The sequence below is a fragment of the Caretta caretta genome, chromosome 11, assembly GCF_965140235.1.
Source record: "Caretta caretta isolate rCarCar2 chromosome 11, rCarCar1.hap1, whole genome shotgun sequence".
Taxonomy (NCBI): Eukaryota; Metazoa; Chordata; order Testudines; family Cheloniidae; genus Caretta; species Caretta caretta.
The window spans coordinates 26,654,165-26,671,756 of record NC_134216.1 but is presented as its reverse complement, the minus strand read 5'-3'; the positions used below and the strand labels follow the sequence as shown (position 1 = coordinate 26,671,756).

The 17,592-nt window shown below is 40.6% G+C and overlaps 1 protein-coding gene across 3 annotated transcripts in view; it reads right to left on the bottom strand.

Moving 5' to 3' along the window:
• KIF5C (kinesin family member 5C) overlaps positions 1 to 17,592 on the bottom strand; it is a 148,401-nt gene that overhangs the window by 30,224 nt on the left and 100,585 nt on the right. For all 3 annotated transcript variants that reach the window (XM_048869161.2, XM_048869160.2, XM_048869162.2), the window contains exons 19-25: positions 15,883 to 15,992; positions 12,980 to 13,081; positions 11,117 to 11,177; positions 7,241 to 7,312; positions 6,100 to 6,204; positions 4,088 to 4,304; positions 2,757 to 2,866 (exon numbers count right to left, since the gene is read on the bottom strand). In XM_048869161.2, coding sequence (XP_048725118.1) covers positions 2,772 to 2,866; positions 4,088 to 4,304; positions 6,100 to 6,204; positions 7,241 to 7,312; positions 11,117 to 11,177; positions 12,980 to 13,081; positions 15,883 to 15,992 — 762 coding nt within the window. In that variant the 3' untranslated portion in view covers positions 2,757 to 2,771. The remainder of the gene's footprint in view (positions 1 to 2,756; positions 2,867 to 4,087; positions 4,305 to 6,099; positions 6,205 to 7,240; positions 7,313 to 11,116; positions 11,178 to 12,979; positions 13,082 to 15,882; positions 15,993 to 17,592) is intronic.

Sequence of the window (17,592 nt, the reverse complement as noted above, 5' to 3'; positions counted from 1 at the left end):
AATCCACCACAGCCCTTAATTAGTTGTTCCAATGGTTAATTATCCTCACTGACAAAAATTTGTGCCATTTTTCCATTCTGAATTTATCCAGCTTCAACTTCCAGCCATGGAATCTTGGTATATTTATGTCTGCTAGAAGGAAAAGACCACTATTACCCAGACTTGGGTTCTGTTCCTGGTTCTGCCTCTGGCCTGCTGTGACACCTTGGACAAATTACTTCACCTCCTTGCCTCAGTTTCTCCTTCTGTAAACTGGGGATAATGACACTGACCTCCCTTTGTGAAGCACTTTGAGATCTACTGACGAAAAATGCTATACAAGAGCTAGATATTAATGTAACTATAAGCAGCCCTTTTGTCCACAGCATCACATTGTGAGCTCATGTTAGCTGATTAACCACCATGACCCCGAACTCTTTCAGTCAATGCTTCCCATGAGAGAGTCCCCCATTCTGTAAGTATGGCCTATACTCTTTGTTCTTAGATGCATTATTTTACATTTGACCTTACTAAAACACAAAACATTTGCTTGCACCCAGTTTACCAAGCACTCCAGATTGCTCTGTATCAGTGACCTGTCCTCTTCATTATTCATCACTCCCCCAATATTTGGGTCATCTGCAAACTTCAGCAGCAATGATTTTATGTTAGGTAGCATATGGACAACCAATCTCTGAGGTTGGACCCTCCATCTAGAAACACTCAATGATAATTTCTCAGTTACTAGAACATGGAGACCTGTCAGTTAGCCAAATTTTAATCCATTTGACACGTGTCATGTTGATTTTGTATTGTTCTAGTTTCTTAATCAAAATGCACGTGTGTTAAAACTGCAGCGATGCTTGATGTAGCGTAATTGCCTCTATTGCATATCCTGAACGTTGCTTGTATTGTATGATCCTAGGGGGAAAAAAACCCTTCTTGAAAGTCAGCTTTGCCATTCACACCTTTGCTTACAATGCAGTAAGATCTTCACCACCACTAAACATCAATGAAAGTCATAATACATGAACTAGAGCTGGGTGGAATTTTTTTTCTGAACACAACATGTTTTCCATCAGAAAATGCCAGTTCATCAAAACAACTTTTTTCATAGGAAAGGGTCGGTTTTGATGAAAAATTTTCAACTGAAAGATTTTGAAGTTATCAGAATGTTTCAGTTTGACATTTTCAAAACAAAAATTCTGGTTTTCTGGTTCAAAACATCTGCTAAAAAAATATGGTCAAATATGGTAAATAGTAAAAAATATGGTCAAATTCGAAATAAAGCATTTCAAAATTATCAAAACAAAATGTTTTGATTGACCCAAACCAATTACCTTTGGATTTTTGGTTTGTGAAAATTTGCAATTTTGATTCTGCATCCCAATTTGGCATGGGAACATTTTTTTAAATCTCCAACATTTTTGCAGGATTACAAAATTGTTTCCCACCCGGTTCTAATATAAACAACCCAATTCCTCTTTCACTTTCCTAGAAAAAACATACAGCTAATCTCAACATGTTGGCCAACACCGATCCCCTTCCTCCGGCTAAATGGCAGAGTGGCTGAGGCATTAGCCCACTGCCATATTGTTCTCCCTTCTCTTTACAACTACTACCACTGCTCTAGCTGCTCGTGTTATTGAGTTTGGTAGAATGTGGTGCAAGAAATTGAACGTTGCTGCGTAACAGCTGCAGAGGATTAAAACAGAGGATGGTTCTCTCTGAAACTTGTTCTGCTTGCTGGCTGTCTGGAATTACAGTCACCTTAATTCAGTACTGGATAAAGCCAAAGCTAATCAAAGAGCAATTGCCTAATTTCACCTTCCTTCATTTTGCATCAAGAACACTTTTCATCAGCATTTTTATAAGACACCAGTTTTTGTAAATCCTACAAAGTTTCCAAATTGCTGCTTTTTGTTCCCCTTTGGAATGCCACTTTCCATAAGCAGCATTGACTGTACATGCTTTAAGCTAGGCCTGTATTGCTACAGGAATGACCTACCACGTCTCCATCTCAGAAGTGGTTTCTCACCTTTATGGCATGAGATTTGCTTCTCGAAGTTCACATTCTGAATGGGGTCCAGTAGACATCTTCATCACCCAAGCATCTAGAATCACTGAACAGCCTGTTTCTGCATGTGTGCAAGGGCACACATGCAAAATAGTTGCTCTTAAACTTTTCAGCTACATAACATTACCTCTGGGTACCCTGGGTATTCTCTACCCTAAATATAGGGAATATTGCAAACAATGAGGGCACACTATATTATCCAAAGCAAAAAATGGAAAGTTTGCAAGGGCAACCACTGTACATGGGGAATCCTCTCTATATAACATATGGAATGTACAAAACTAAACCCTAATTTAGCTTATATTTGTAACAGTTCAGTTTACATAAAAAACATCCACAATGGGAAGGTTGCTTGCACGTTGTTGTAGCTGTGTTATTCCCAGAGAGATAAGGTGGGAGAGGTAATATATTTTATTGGACCAAATTCTGTTGGTGAGAGAGACAAGCTTTTGAGCTACACAGAACTCTTCTTCAGGTCTGGGCATAATGAAAAAGAGCAGATAATCTAAACCAGCAGCTTGCGAAGTGTTCTGACAGTGCATTCCTTCTCACTACAGTGGTTATTAATGTTCTTCATAACTAAACCACCAGAAAAATAGATTCCATATACAAGCCTTCACAGGTTTTCTAAAAACAAGAATAGGAAATAAAAGGAGTGAATGTTGAACAGCAACAGATTTAAAAGTCATCTTGAACTCACTGTTTATTTCATGTTCTAGCAGTAACTGTTGTTTGACATTCCTCCTCCTCGGATACCATGAACAGCTGTTGGAGAAGATGCTGGGTAATGGCCAGGGCGGATAGGCTTGGCTGTAGTGTGAAAATCAAAACAAAATTTAGCACTCACTTTCTGCTCTAGCACATCACTGTACTGTTATAAAAGTAACTGTTCTAGGCATTTCCTGACATCTACAATAGTTTGGGCCAAATTCTGGCTGTGGGGAAAGTGGCAACTTCCCTCACCCTGCCAACAGCCACATGCTGCAAAGATGATCATTTGCACCTGTTTTCTGCCAGTGATCATCCCTCTATACAACCACTTCCTACATTCTGCTTCTGGAAAAAGGGCTTCTCAGTGCAGCTGAGTGGGGAAGACTGTACATGGTGACCACTGCTTGGCTTGGCCAGCCAGGTACTTGCATGTGCCCACTACTATGGAGGAGAGGTATCTTTGGGGGACTTTCTGGAGGAGGCAGAATGAAAGTATATGTGCTCCCTGCTGCTCCCTCAGGTTTTCTGGTGCTCCACCACAAAATTTGAAAACGGTTCCACAATGAATTCCACTTTAAACACCACGTGGCTGTGTGTGCAGTCTGTCCAGTGCCCTGGTAACATCAGACATGCCCAAGCTGCACAGCAATTACATTTTAAAATAAAGTGTGTACAGAAGTGAGAGGATGAGAAAGGGAGGAAGAGGAACAAGGGGGATAGAAGAGACAGTCCAACTTAAGAAAGGTCGTTAGAAGTACATAAGACACGTTAAGCTATTTAAATCAGTAAACAAATATCTGAGGAGCTTTATCCTTCAGGTGGGTTCTGTTCTACAAAAGTGAGGTCCCTGAAGTGTCCCTGGGTGGGGAGTGCACATCCTGTTCAGAGAGGCTATTCTCTTGCCTCAGCCCTTCAGCCGGAGGCCCTGCCCCACTCTGCCAGAAGCCCCACTCCACCCCACCCCTCCAAGCTTTCATTCTGCCTCCTCCAAAGCAGTCCAGAGGAACCCCGAGTCCTGGTCACCCAGACCAGTCCGGAGGAGCCCCTCGCCTGGGGCACCTTAAGGAGCCCTGAGCCCAGCCGTGGCCTGGCCCCAGGGCTGTAGCAGGGAGCATTAGCAGAGATTGGGAGAGGCTTAGCCTTCCCCAGCCTTCATTACCCACTGCCCATGGAAGTGTCCTTCCTGTAAGGAAGGGTGCACTGGTGAAATACAGCTGGGAATCCATAGTTTGCCCTGGAAGCCTTCTACTATCACAGCACTTTTAAAACCTACACAAAGTTTGTGAACAACCCAATACCTTGTTTGCTTTATGTCCTTACCAATCTGAGCAGAGTGTGCTCTCCTTGCCATGTTCTTGGCTCTTACAGCCTCTTTAATGCGATCTACCTCCTGCTGGTAGCGTTTGCGGTCCCGCATGGCATTCTCCTTAGCTTCCTTCAGTGCACTTTCCAGAGTCTTAACTCTCTCTGCTGTAGCTCGAAGTCGTTTTTCCAGTTTAGGAAGCTCACAACGAAGATCTGCATTATCACGTACCAACTGTAGTAGGAATAAGAAGAAATGGTATTACTCCTTTTGCAAAGCCATATGGTCTAGTGGATAAGCCATCACGACACGCGGGGATAGAAGATTTCACTGTCATCCTTACAGAAATGTACTGGGACGAAACAAATAGGGTTCTGTAAAATTCATTGTAAAGTACACAGGAAAGAGGAGGCTTTTTCAACTATAATGATTTAGGGTTTGGTATTCCCTTATTCTTCCACCGAAAACCTGAAAGTTTTGTATGCTGTGTTTTAATAGCTGTGTTGGTCCCAGGATACTAAGAGAGACAAGGTGGGTGAGGTAACATCTTTTATTGGACCTACTTCGGTTGGAGAGAGAGAAGCTTTTGAGCTACACAGTGCTGCTCAAAGAGAAGTCCCGTAATGAAAGTTTTGGATATGCAAGGAAAGCAAGAGTCAAACCTCTTTCAGTGACAGCTGTGTTTAATTTGTAAACCTCAACACCATCTTTAGGAAATAAATCTGCCTAAATTTAATTTCAAAGATAAATAAATCAGCAAGTATAGCTTGTGGTCCAGATTCATACAAGATCGAAGTAGAGATGCTCTTTGTGTTCCATATCCTTAAACTTCATGCTACTAACAACAAGACTGTTTCATGTATTAGACTGCCTTCAGCACTACCTTCTTGAACTGTACCATCATCAGTGGTTAATTGCATGTGAAACAGAGCCTCGTCTCCCATTTCCTGTCAGCTCTTTCTTCCTACCTCAGTAAGGATTTAGAGCTTGTTGAATCAGTCTGCTGCTGCTGAAACCTCACAAAGGGGAAAAAATGATCAAGCAACAATGAATTCATTAACCTTCAGCACTCTGACTACCCACAGATATTTAACATAGGGGGAACACCTAGTTTTCTGCGGTTTCAGATGAACTACTGGAAGCGAGTGGGCATTCCCCATCACAGAGGGCAGATGGGTTTCTGGCTGCCAGGAGCTGGGCTAGCATCAGGACTCTTGGGAGGAACCAGTCCTTAACCTGCACAGAGAACCCTACATCTTCTCTTCCATACTGCACTCCACTTCCCCCTGCTGTCAGTTCCAGATTTCTCCCTCAAGCCAGGAACCACTGTTGGAAAGATAGGTCATACCTGCAAACCCGTCTAGAGTCAGGAAAGAACAGTCATAGAGCCAGCAACAGAGGAGAGCGGGGGGAACAAAGGGACAAGCCCAATGAGGGATGTGTGTGTGCTTTATTCATCTCTAGTCCCTACATAAAAGGGCACTGAAGATAACTATCGGTCTTGTTTTTTTAAAATGTTGTACTGACACATTGACAAAGTCTTGCCCAAACCATTACCAAAGCACATTAGACTGGCATAAATATACACAAATGTATATTTATGCCAAGCATCACATATTCATGACACATGCATTCATTACACAAACACTGTGAGTATAGGAGACCAACTCAGACTCTGATTCACTCCTGATGCAATGAATTTTAACTGAATATCATGGGTATTTTGGCAATTTAAACATTATTTCAATCAATCTAACAATATCCGAGGCAAATTACCGTCAATAAACTATCCTGGGGTAATTATATAGATAATTAGTCTCAGTTAATTACAAAATCATCCATCAAAAAAGGTCAATTAAAAATGTGATTTGGAATCATATAAAATAGTAAAAAGTTAACAGCATTCTCCTAGTGCTAGAATTTCAGTGAAGACCATGGTTAAAAATTAACTGAAGAAAAACTACTAGACGAGCCCACTTTCTATTTAAAGAGTGACGGCTAAAATCGAAGCCAGAGGTATTAGTCCCACCTGTTTGTGAACCTTTGTAAGCTGCTCCAGGTTGTTCTCAAGAAAGGAAATTTTCTGCTTCTGAGCAGCACTTCCTCCTCCATCATCGCTGTCCAGTTCAACACTCTGCACAGAGACCAAATTATAGAATTAGAGCAAAGCCTTTGAACCCAGGGAGAGGGGAAAGCTAGGGTTTTGTTGGGGCTCTTGTAAGTTCCCCAAAGGGAGACTACCTCTCAACAAACAGGTTAAAAAGACATTGCTTTTTCTGTTCATTTTGTGTTCTCAACAGCTACATTCCCTCAACAAGGAAATTAAATAAATAAAAACTGTCACAAAAAAACCTTAAGGATCCGGAAAGGGGAGTGCCGTGAAACCTTTTGACTAGCTTTCATGTTGACAAAAATTTCAGTTTGTCTGTGATAAAAAATACCTTAAATTCTGCTAAAAATCATATGTCGGAGGTGCACAATGAATTTCTCAAATTTATTTTGCCTGGGGAAAGGATGAGGAGTTTTGAACCACAAAAAAGTACCACAGCCCACAATTCTGGCTCAGGTCAGCACAAGTTTTAGGTGTGGGTTTGGGGCAGTTCTGGTTCACTAAACTCTGAGTCAGTAACTGAAGTGATAAGAAAAGAAGTACTTGTGGCACCTTAGAGACTAACAAATTTATTTGAGCATAAGCTTTCGTGAGCTACAGCTTACTTCATCGGATGCAGTGAGCTAAGTGAGCTGTAGCTCACGAAAGCTTATGCTCAAATAAATTGGTTAGTCTCTAAGGTGCCACAAGTACTCCATTTCTTTTTGCGGATACAGACTAACACGGCTGCTACTCTGTGAACGGATAAGTGAGATCAACCCATTTCACTGAATAACTAGTTAGAGGAAAAATCCTCAAAAACAGGAGCTGAAGCAGAATTTGATTTTCCTAGACAGATCTGAGAGCACTTCAAATCCCACTCTCCCAGCGTACAACTAGCAGGGGAACAGAAACCAAGGTAACTGGGCAAGGTATAAGAACATTGATAAATAAATTACAAGTCTGCTGAATTTACACCAGGAATTATATACACTAAGCAATATAATAGCCTGGCAAGATTTTTACTGGGGGAAAGGGGGAGACTGTGTTAAAATAAAATCCAAGTAAGATTTGAACTTACTTTTTTGACTCGAGTGGTGAGGTCTTGAACAAAGAGTTTTCGTAGGTTGTGGAGGGTCTGAAGTTCTCTTGCCTGGAAATAGAATTTAAACAAAAAGTCAGTAAAATTTTTGCAGACACTGTTGTAAACTTTCTCCTCACATAAGAACATGTAGGGTAAATTATAGTATAAGTATATATGCAGGTATGCCTGAAAAAATACATATATCATTACTGTTTAAGTAACTTTAAATTAATGAATTGCATTAGTTGACAGAAGGGCATGAATTTGGGATGTAATTGGTATGTGGGAATCTGATGGTTTCACAAAAGTGATTATCTAGTGTGAAACAGTACCTCTATCACACCTCACTTTACTGTCCATAATCATTTCACATCAGCCAAAATTGAACTGATTGTAAAAGGGGGGGAAAAACCATCACAATGAGTTAAGGCTTAGTTCATGTGACTAAAAGAAAGCAATTGTAATTAGTAAAAAACCCAAACCCTTGTTTGTACATGTTCTGTCTCACTCAGTCACATCCCCATAGTTCACTGTTTTTTGCTATGTGTCTGCAGTGACGTTCTCTCTGAAAACACATCTAACAAACTGAAGAAAAAAATAAATCAACCAGAAAGACAGTCTCAAAAGCTGGCTGTGGTAACATGTACCCAGCTATTAAATGATGCTTAAATCATTGAGCCTTGGATTCATGCTATAACAATTTTGCTGATCAAACCTATGCACTGAAAGATGGTGACATTATACAGGCCCTTAGATACCAAGGTGATAGGTGCCTTATAAATACCACAGGTTCGTTCCTAATCTTTCAACACTACTTAATTTTGCTAAACTTCAGCATAATAGCCACTTCATTCAAAGAGAAATGCGAGAGGCGTGGCACAAAAAGTCTTAATCCTTTGCCCATTCTGTGAAGGGCAGAGAAACCAGTTACAGGAAGGAAATGTTTGGATAAACAGTGCATTCCAACCCATTCTCCACTTTTTAGATGCTGCACTAGTATGAAGGATATGCCCCAAGTTGATAAGCACAGCCTTTGCTTTTCTATCTTATTTTCCTCTTCTCACACACTGAAATTTGAACTGGCCACTCAATAAATCAGGAGCAATAAGGCTATAAGCTTTTGGACTGCCACTTCTTATCTTTATCACTTACTGGGAAAAACTAGGAAGTGATTCTGAACCCAAAACAGGAGATGTTACTGCAAAAGGACGGATAGAAGTGCTTACTTCCAATTATCCACAGACCCAAAAAAAACAAAAATCAGTAGAAAAATGTGATGTACAATTATCCACATATACGGTTGTATTCATAACACATACCTTACACTGTTCTAATACAAACATACAGGTGGATATTACTACTCTCTGAAGGGGAAATGTAATTTAGAGCTAGACAGAGATTATTCTTATCCCACAGCTCTTATCCAAAGCAAGGGGCAGCATGAGTCCCTCTAATGCCCCAGAGAAACTCAGTCACAATTCCTTCTCTGGTTCCATCCTGAAACTAAGCAATCCGCTACTGATTACTTCCCTCACCACACTGGCTCAACTGTGCTGGTGGTCGGTGGGGGGCCAAGTTAAGGCTATGCCCATTCTCTAGCCCTGCTCACCTACCTGCACAGGACAGGGAAATAGCAACCCCATGGAGACAGTTCTCCCCTCCACACAGTGACCTAGGAGGCACACCGTGCTTGCAAGGGGTTTACAGTCCCTTACTTCTTTGTTCACATGGGAAAGTCTCGATCTTGGACTAAAATGGCCCACGTTGCATATAATTTGTTTTACTTGATTCTTCCTCCTGCTGCAGTAATTACCGATTGAAATTTTGATCATTGCTAATATTTTAATATAGCTGCTGCAACGCCCTCCGAGATGCCATGGGAATGAACAAAAGAATGCATGAGTGTACAACAGTTTAAGTAGTTCCTTGAATTTAAACAAAAACATCATCTGATATAAATCAGTGCAAAATGTTTATGATGTCCTACTGCTTAAAACTGAGCTCCAATTATATCGCTTACTCACTGAATAGGACAATATCGTCACAGGTCATTCTTACAATTCTTGAGCAGTATGAGCTGCAAGAGAACTCATCTGAAATCAGGAGGGTAGTTAAACACTTTTTTCTAAAATCAGGAAATGTTTATATCAAATTATATATATTTTATATATGAAATCTGGGTGCCTAAAGTTCAGCTTCAAAATAAAAATAGCCTGATTTTTGAGACTGCTCCCAGGGTCAACACAGCCTTAATTTTAAATTACGCTCCAAAGGAAAAAAATAAGCAAACATACATAAGCAATTATGCTTCTTGAATTCAAAATACAATATTTTGCACAGAGTTAATCAACAACTTCTATAGTAACTGGAAGAATTACTAAAAAATGAAGTTCTGTAAAAAGTTTAAAAGATAATGTTTACCTTCTTGAGCAAAACATTTCAAGGAAAAACAAAACTGGCTAGAGCCAGACAAATTTTTGACAAGGGCTGAACAAGTTTCACCATACAGCTCTGAATACACACATCTTTCCTGAACTACCTCTGACATTCCAAACTTGAGCAGAAAAAACTGCCTACTGTGTGGTAGTTTTGGGGCACACACCAGTGTCTACCTGGGATTATGAGAAACACTACCAGATTTATTTTTCCTTCAGATTCAGTTTTCAGAAGTAAAAAGCTAGCATGTTAACCTACCATACAATCTACTCCTCCTTCATAGGCTGACAGAAATGTAGGGCAGGAAGGGACCTCAGGAGCCCCCTGTCCTGAGGCAGAGCCAAATACACCTAGACCATCCCTGACAGGTGTTTGTCCAACCTCCAGTGATGGGGATTCCACAGCCTACCTTGGAAGGCTATTCCAGAGTTTAACCATCCTTACAGTTAGAAAATTTTTCCCAATATAAAACCTAAATTCTCCTTTTTGCAGATTAAGCCCATTACTTCTTGTCCTACCTTGAGAGGACATGGAACACAATTGATCATCTTCCTCTTTAGAACAGCCCTTAACATATCTCAATACTTATCAGGTCACCATCAGTCTTCTGTTCTTAAGACTAAACATACCCAGATTTTTTAATGTTTCCTCATACATCAGCTTTTCTAAATCTTTTATCATTTTTGTAGCTCTCCTCTGAACTCTCTGCAATTTGTCCATATCTTCTTAAAGTATGGCACCCAAAACTCGAAACAGTACTCCACCTAAGGCCTCACCAGTGCCAAGTAGAGTTGGACAATTAAGTCACTTGTATTGTAATCAAGAAGAAAACCACTATTGTTTCAACCAGCCTTTTACCTCTTCCAAAAGTCTTGTATATTACACAAAGCCAAAGTAAAAGAGTTTCACAAGAAGATTTCATAGCACTGATCTGAAGACAGAACTAGTTCTTCAAAAGAAGTGTCCTTTCAGTACGGATTGCAGAGCATAATGCATTTTATATAGGATTATACTGATTGCACAGTGACAAAGTACTAACATCTCTGAGAAATGCAATTTAAATTTATTAATACATTAGTTATGACATATTAAATCATAAATATCAAGTATTGAAAAGCTTGTAAAGTGAGCCATTTGAGATGAGTATATGTAGGATCAGAAGTAAACAGATTAGTAAAATAGCTTTAGGAAATTTAGAAATAAGGTCTAACCTAGAGATGGGCAAAAAGTGGGTTGGTTCAGATCCTAAACTTATTCAAATCAAGTTCAAGACAGAAAGACAGTTTGGAAATATATTACTTTTAAAAACTTATTTCTCACCTAAACCGGTCATTTTCTTGCAAAAACACTGTAGGCAACAAGCACACATAAAAAGGCTGGCAACAAATCATTGCCCTAAGCCCTTGCAAAAAAGCTGATGTTTTAGTTATAACATACCACAGTTTCCTCCAGCCCTTTAAGATCTTCTCTTGCTTGTTCCCTTTTATCATTAAGCAGTCTAAAAAGAGAGACCCTTATGTAAGCCAAACAACAAACCGAAATCATGAAAATAAAAACATGAAATAGAATAGCAGTCAGTCAGAGTTTTCAGATTTGGGAGGAACATTTGCACATCTGAGTAAAATGCACATCTGCCTGTTTGCATGTGCAATTACCCAGCTGCACACATACATGCAGGCTTTTTCAGCAGTAATGACTGAGCCACCATCTCCATTTTTACATAGATCTCTTTTAACTGTATTTGAAAATTTAATCTTCTATATTTTCAGGGAAGTCTGAGAAAGAGCCCAAATAAGCAACTAGTCGGTTTTCTTAGTGGTGGATTGTTTGTTTTTATAGTACAATAAGCCAATCTTCAATCTTGAAATGAGCAAGACATTTTCAGTTTATCTCCTTGCACAAGATAACAAAACCGAGCTCTGAAAAGCTTATTTTGGAATATACCAAAACAAAAAATAACCATGACATAACCAATATGATGTGCCCTGTAATTTGTAGGTTAGCCTGGTTATTGGGATGGTGTTTTCTGTATGGGTATTTTGGTGTAAATGCTTCTCACTAGGAGACAATCTGGGATGAGTCGGGCAAGAAGGAAGACATGGCTCAAGATGGTCAGCTTCCACTTAAGAGTTGTTAAGGGACACCACCATAAATATTAGCTCTGGTGACTCTGGCATGGTCCTGGACAACCTACAGAACTGGTCTGACCAGGATGGTTCAAAGCTGGCCAAGACTTGAAGTAGCCTCCTGGAGAACAAAGAATCCTTGTAGGGTTAAAAAGGACTCTCCTGAAGGTGTAAAGGGGGAAACCAGACAGACACTCTCAGACTGTACAGGTGTCTGAAGAAGCTAGGCCTGCCTCAGTTTCCATTATGGGATGGTAATACTTTAGGTAAGATAGACATGTTTACATGTTGTAGACTTAAAATCCACTCTTCTCTAAATGTTTTGATCCAGTTGTTAAAAATGCTTTGTTTTAAGAAGGTTGCTGGTCACTAGGGGCACGTCTTCACTACCCGCCAGATCGGTGGGTAGTGATCAATCTATCGGGGATCGATTTATCGTGTCTCGTCTAGTCGCGATAAATCGATCCCCGAACATGCTTCCCATCAACTCTGGAATTCCAGCTCGCAAGAGGCGGAAGCGGAGTCGACGGGGGAGCGGCAGTGGTCGACTCGCCACCATCCTCACAGCCAGGTAAGTCAACCTAAGATACACCGACTTCAGCTACGCTATTCGCGTAGCTGAAGTTGCGTATGTTAGGTCGACTCCCCTCTCCCCCAGTGTAGACCAGGGCTATGTCACTTGTGTCTGAAACCCAACTGGATCTGCTGAGTGATATCCCATCTTCTGTGGTATCTATATGGCCCTCTCCATTCCCATAGTATCCAAGCACCTCAGTCTTTAGTGTATTTATCCTCACAACACTTCTGGGAAATAGGCAAGTGCTATTATCCACATTTTACAGATGGGCAAATGAGGCAAGACAGGCAAAGTGACTTGCCCAAGGTCACACAAGAAGTCTGTTGGCAGAACAGGGAACTGAACTCATGCCCCCAAATCCTAGGCCAGTGTCCTAACCACTGTACCATCCTTCCCCTCTAAGCAGCTGGTATACAAAGGGTAACAATCTAAGAATAGTAGAATTGTGTGATTTCACCCAAGACAAATAAGGCCTATCACCTGAGCAGGTGCACTCAAAGAGATCAGAAAGGGATCAGAGGTGCAGCTAGCCCATAAGTATGACAATATACAAGAAACAAAACTTAAAGAGATCAGAGAAGGAGACTGCAAACTTACATGAGCTTTTCCAGTTTCATTTCTCTTTCCTGATCCTCTATTTTCAATTTATCATAATCGGACCTCAATTTCTCTTGTTCCAATTGCAGCTTCTGGTTCATACTGAAATGAGAAGGGGAGAAACCTATCCAGCTTGATACATACCATTGTAGGTAAAACACTTAGAGAAACCTTCACATCCAGAACAGAGTTACCCACAGAGAATGAACCTGCAGTTCCGCTGAAAAATTCTTGTATTTACACTAACCATGAAGGATCATTAACTGGAGTAAAAGCCTTAATTTAAATATCTGGGGGAAACAAAACATACAAACATCTTTTGTCCCCTCCCTCCACATACTCTTTTTATACCTCAAGGGCACAACCTGTACTTCCAAAACTTTTCTGTTTTCACATTTCTCATTCTCCTATTATCGTGCCTCATCCCTTTTATAAATGCAGTGGAAAATATGAGCATTACATTGGGATGAGACAGATTTAATTATTTACAGAACCAAGGATATAGCAGTAAGAAGCACAGTGCCCCGCACTGTACTTTACATCATAATTCTATTGAGAGAGAATTCCAGTGCAGAATTATGCACTAGAAGTACAGACGTGGCTTCAGTATGTTTTCGGGGTACTTCATTAACCAATATATAATGAAACTGGTGATGCCAAGAAAAAACACCCCAAGTACTGTAACAGGAAGCAGCTGGAGTTTACTGGCTAGTAGTTGTTTGAAGAACCAGAAAGACTGTGGCAGGACCAGTGACCATGACAGGTGTTCAGAGTCTTTATTTTTCCAATTTGTTCTCATCCACTATTTCTATTATCTATAAGCCTTTAGGCATAACGAAAAGGAGTACTTGTGGCACCTTAGAGACTAACCAATTTATTTGAGCATGAGCTTTCGTGAGCTACAGCTCACTTCATCAGATGTATACCGTGGAAACTGCAGCAGACTTTATATACACACAGAGAATATGAAACAATACCTCCTCCCACCCCACTGTCCTGCTGGTAATAGCTTATCTAAAGTGATCAACAGGTGGGCCATTTCCAGCACAAATCCAGGTTTTCTCACCCTCCACCACCCCACACAAATTCACTCTCCTGCTGGTGCTAGCCCATCCAAAGTGACAACTCTTTACATAATCAAGTCGGGCTATTTCCTGCATAGATCCAGGTTTTCTCACATCCCCCCACCCCCATACACACACAAACTCACTCTCCTGCTGGTAATAGCTCATCTAAACTGACCACTCTCCAAGTTTAAATCCAAGTTAAACCAGAACATCGGGGGGGGGGGGGGGGGGGGCGGTAGGAAAAAACAAGAGGAAACAGGCTACCTTGCATAATGACTTAGCCACTCCCAGTCTCTATTTAAGCCTAAATTAATAGTATCCAATTTGCAAATGAATTCCAATTCAGCAGTTTCTCGCTGGAGTCTGGATTTGAAGTTTTTTTGTTTTAAGATAGCGACCTTCATGTCTGTGATTGCGTGACCAGAGAGATTGAAGTGTTCTCCGACTGGTTTATGAATGTTATAATTCTTGACATCTGATTTGTGTCCATTTATTCTTTTACGTAGAGACTGTCCAGTTTGACCAATGTACATGGCAGAGGGGCATTGCTGGCACATGATGGCATATATCACATTGGTGGATGTGCAGGTGAACGAGCCTCTGATAGTGTGGCTGATGTGATTAGGCCCTGTGATGGTGTCCCCTGAATAGATATGTGGGCACAATTGGCAACGGGCTTTGTTGCAAGGATAAGTTCCTGGGTTAGTGGTTCTGTTGTGTGGTATGTGGTTGTTGGTGAGTATTTGCTTCAGGTTGCGGGGCTGTCTGTAGGCAAGGACTGGCCTGTCTCCCAAGACTTGTGAGAGTGTTGGGTCATCCTTTAGGATAGGTTGTAGATCCTTAATAATGCGTTGGAGGGGTTTTACATGAAGGTCGCTATCTTAAAACAAAAAAACTTCAAATCCAGACTCCAGCGAGAAACTGCTGAATTGGAATTCATTTGCAAATTGGATACTATTAATTTAGGCTTAAATAGAGACTGGGAGTGGCTAAGTCATTATGCAAGGTAGCCTGTTTCCTCTTGTTTTTTCCTACCGCCCCCCCCCCCCCCGATGTTCTGGTTTAACTTGGATTTAAACTTGGAGAGTGGTCAGTTTAGATGAGCTATTACCAGCAGGAGAGTGAGTTTGTGTGTGTATGGGGGTGGGGGGATGTGAGAAAACCTGGATCTATGCAGGAAATAGCCCGACTTGATTATGTAAAGAGTTGTCACTTTGGATGGGCTAGCACCAGCAGGAGAGTGAATTTGTGTGGGGGGGTGGAGGGTGAGAAAACCTGGATTTGTGCTGGAAATGGCCCACCTGTTGATCACTTTAGATAAGCTATTACCAGCAGGACAGTGGGGTGGGAGGAGGTATTGTTTCATATTCTCTGTGTGTATATAAAGTCTGCTGCAGTTTCTACGGTATACATCTGATGAAGTGAGCTGTAGCTCACGAAAGCTCATGCTCAAATAAATTGGTTAGTCTCTAAGGTGCCACAAGTACTCCTTTTCTTTTTGCGAATACAGACTAACACGGCTGTTCCTCTGAAACCTGTCTTTAGGCATAACGTTATTCTGTCTTTCTTCCTCCCCTCCACTATTCTTTTTATTGAAGTAGATATAAAATAAGGAAAAGGATAGTTTAATCCATAATATTCTACACTTTTCTGTCCCTTTACCTTCAAATCAGTACAGAATAGTTATATCGGTACCTGTACATGCTGGTTTCTAAGGCCAGCTAGTGCTAGTAGAACTCTTGAGATACATAGGTATGGATGGAAGAACAATCTTACAGTGTCATTAGAACAGTATAGAAAAGGGCTAAATGACAGGAAAACAATGAGCAAGCATACTCTTGGATTTCATCAATGATTTTCTGCTTCTCTTCAATCTCATCTCGTAGCCTGGACAGCTGTTTCTGGTGGGCTTCCCTGTGACTCTCCATCTGTTGCTCCAGTGCTTTCTGCAGTTTGAAAAACAGAAACAGTGTATTTCAATAGTTTATCTGCTTTTACTAATGCCTCATCCTTTCTTTTCTGTACATACGAGCTAAGTCAAACCTATACTTTTAGATTTAAAAACTAAATCACAGCAGAACTTTACTCAATATACTGATTTACATAGACAGTGGTACCATCTCTTGCACCAAGTGCTTGACTCATGACAATGCAGCTGTCTTATGTGGGGAAGCCCTGATTTCTCTTTCTGTGGCTTTGAAAAGAACATGTACAGGAAGATGCCAGGTGTGTGTTACTAAGCATACCCCAAGAATTACAGCTGCTCCTGCCCTCTTCTATACCATTCTACCCATCTGTTTACCAGGAAAATCTTTTTACCGCTGTAGTTGTGCAGATGAAGAACACCCAAAGGGGGGAAAAAAGCAGCTTACCCATGACACTACTGCTGAACTCCTGAAGCTAAAGATATTTCAAGTACTTTGGAAAGCTACATTTTTATTCTCTCTCTTTTTGGCTTGATGTTACATAGGACTTTTTTCCTCACACCAGCCATGGAATAATTCTGCATGGCTATTTAATGTAATCATTAATTTAGGTTTTTGAATCAGAGGTCAAATTCTTGAAGATCAGTTACTATCCCTGTTAAATACAGGATTTTCCTCCCACTTCACACAAACTGTAATCCTCATCAAAAAAAGTACCAGTTCTCTACATTATTGCTTAATATTTCCTCCTTGCATTCTACTTGCAGACAGGAAGGATAAATATCAGAAAATGTGTTTTGGCTTTACAATTCATTAGGTCATTCTGAGGAGGAGGTACTCAACATTCTTTCCAGATGATTGGGCAATTGTTTTTATATGATCTGGCCTTTTCTTATTAAATTCCAGTATAAAAACCATATTGATCCACAAGGCCTGATTCACCACTTAACTAATTTACTTCAATAGATTTCCACTGGTATTAAACTGAAGTAATGCAGAGGTGAATCAGGCTCATTTTTGTGTGTGTGTAGGTAAGGAAACCATTTCCAATTATAGGTGCTATATTAGGCATTGTGGCACCTTAGAGACTAACAAATTTATTTGGGCATACCCTTTTGTGGGTTAGAACCCACTTCATCAGATGCATGGAGTGAAAATACAGGAGGAGGTATAAATACATGAAAGGATGGGGGTTGCTTTACCAAATGTGAGGTCAGTCTAACAAAGGAGGTGCTACAGTCATCACGACTATGTCGGAATATGAACAAGAGGCTGCTAGACAACACTCTCTGACATGTTTCAGAGTAGCAGCCGTGTTAGTCTGTATTCGCAAAAAGAAAAGGAGTACTAGTGGCACCTTAGAGACTAACCAATTTATTAGAGCATAAGCTTTCGTGAGCTACAGCTCACTTCATCGGATCCATCCGATGAAGTGAGCTGTAGCTCACAAAAGCTTATGCTCTAATAAATTGGTTAGTCTCTAAGGTGCCACTAGTACTCCTTTTCTTTTTACTCTCTGACACCACATTCTACAGGCCATTACCCTCTGACTCCACTGAGGATTACCAAAAGAAACTACACCATCTGGTCAAGAAACTCCCTAAAGAAACACAGGAACAAA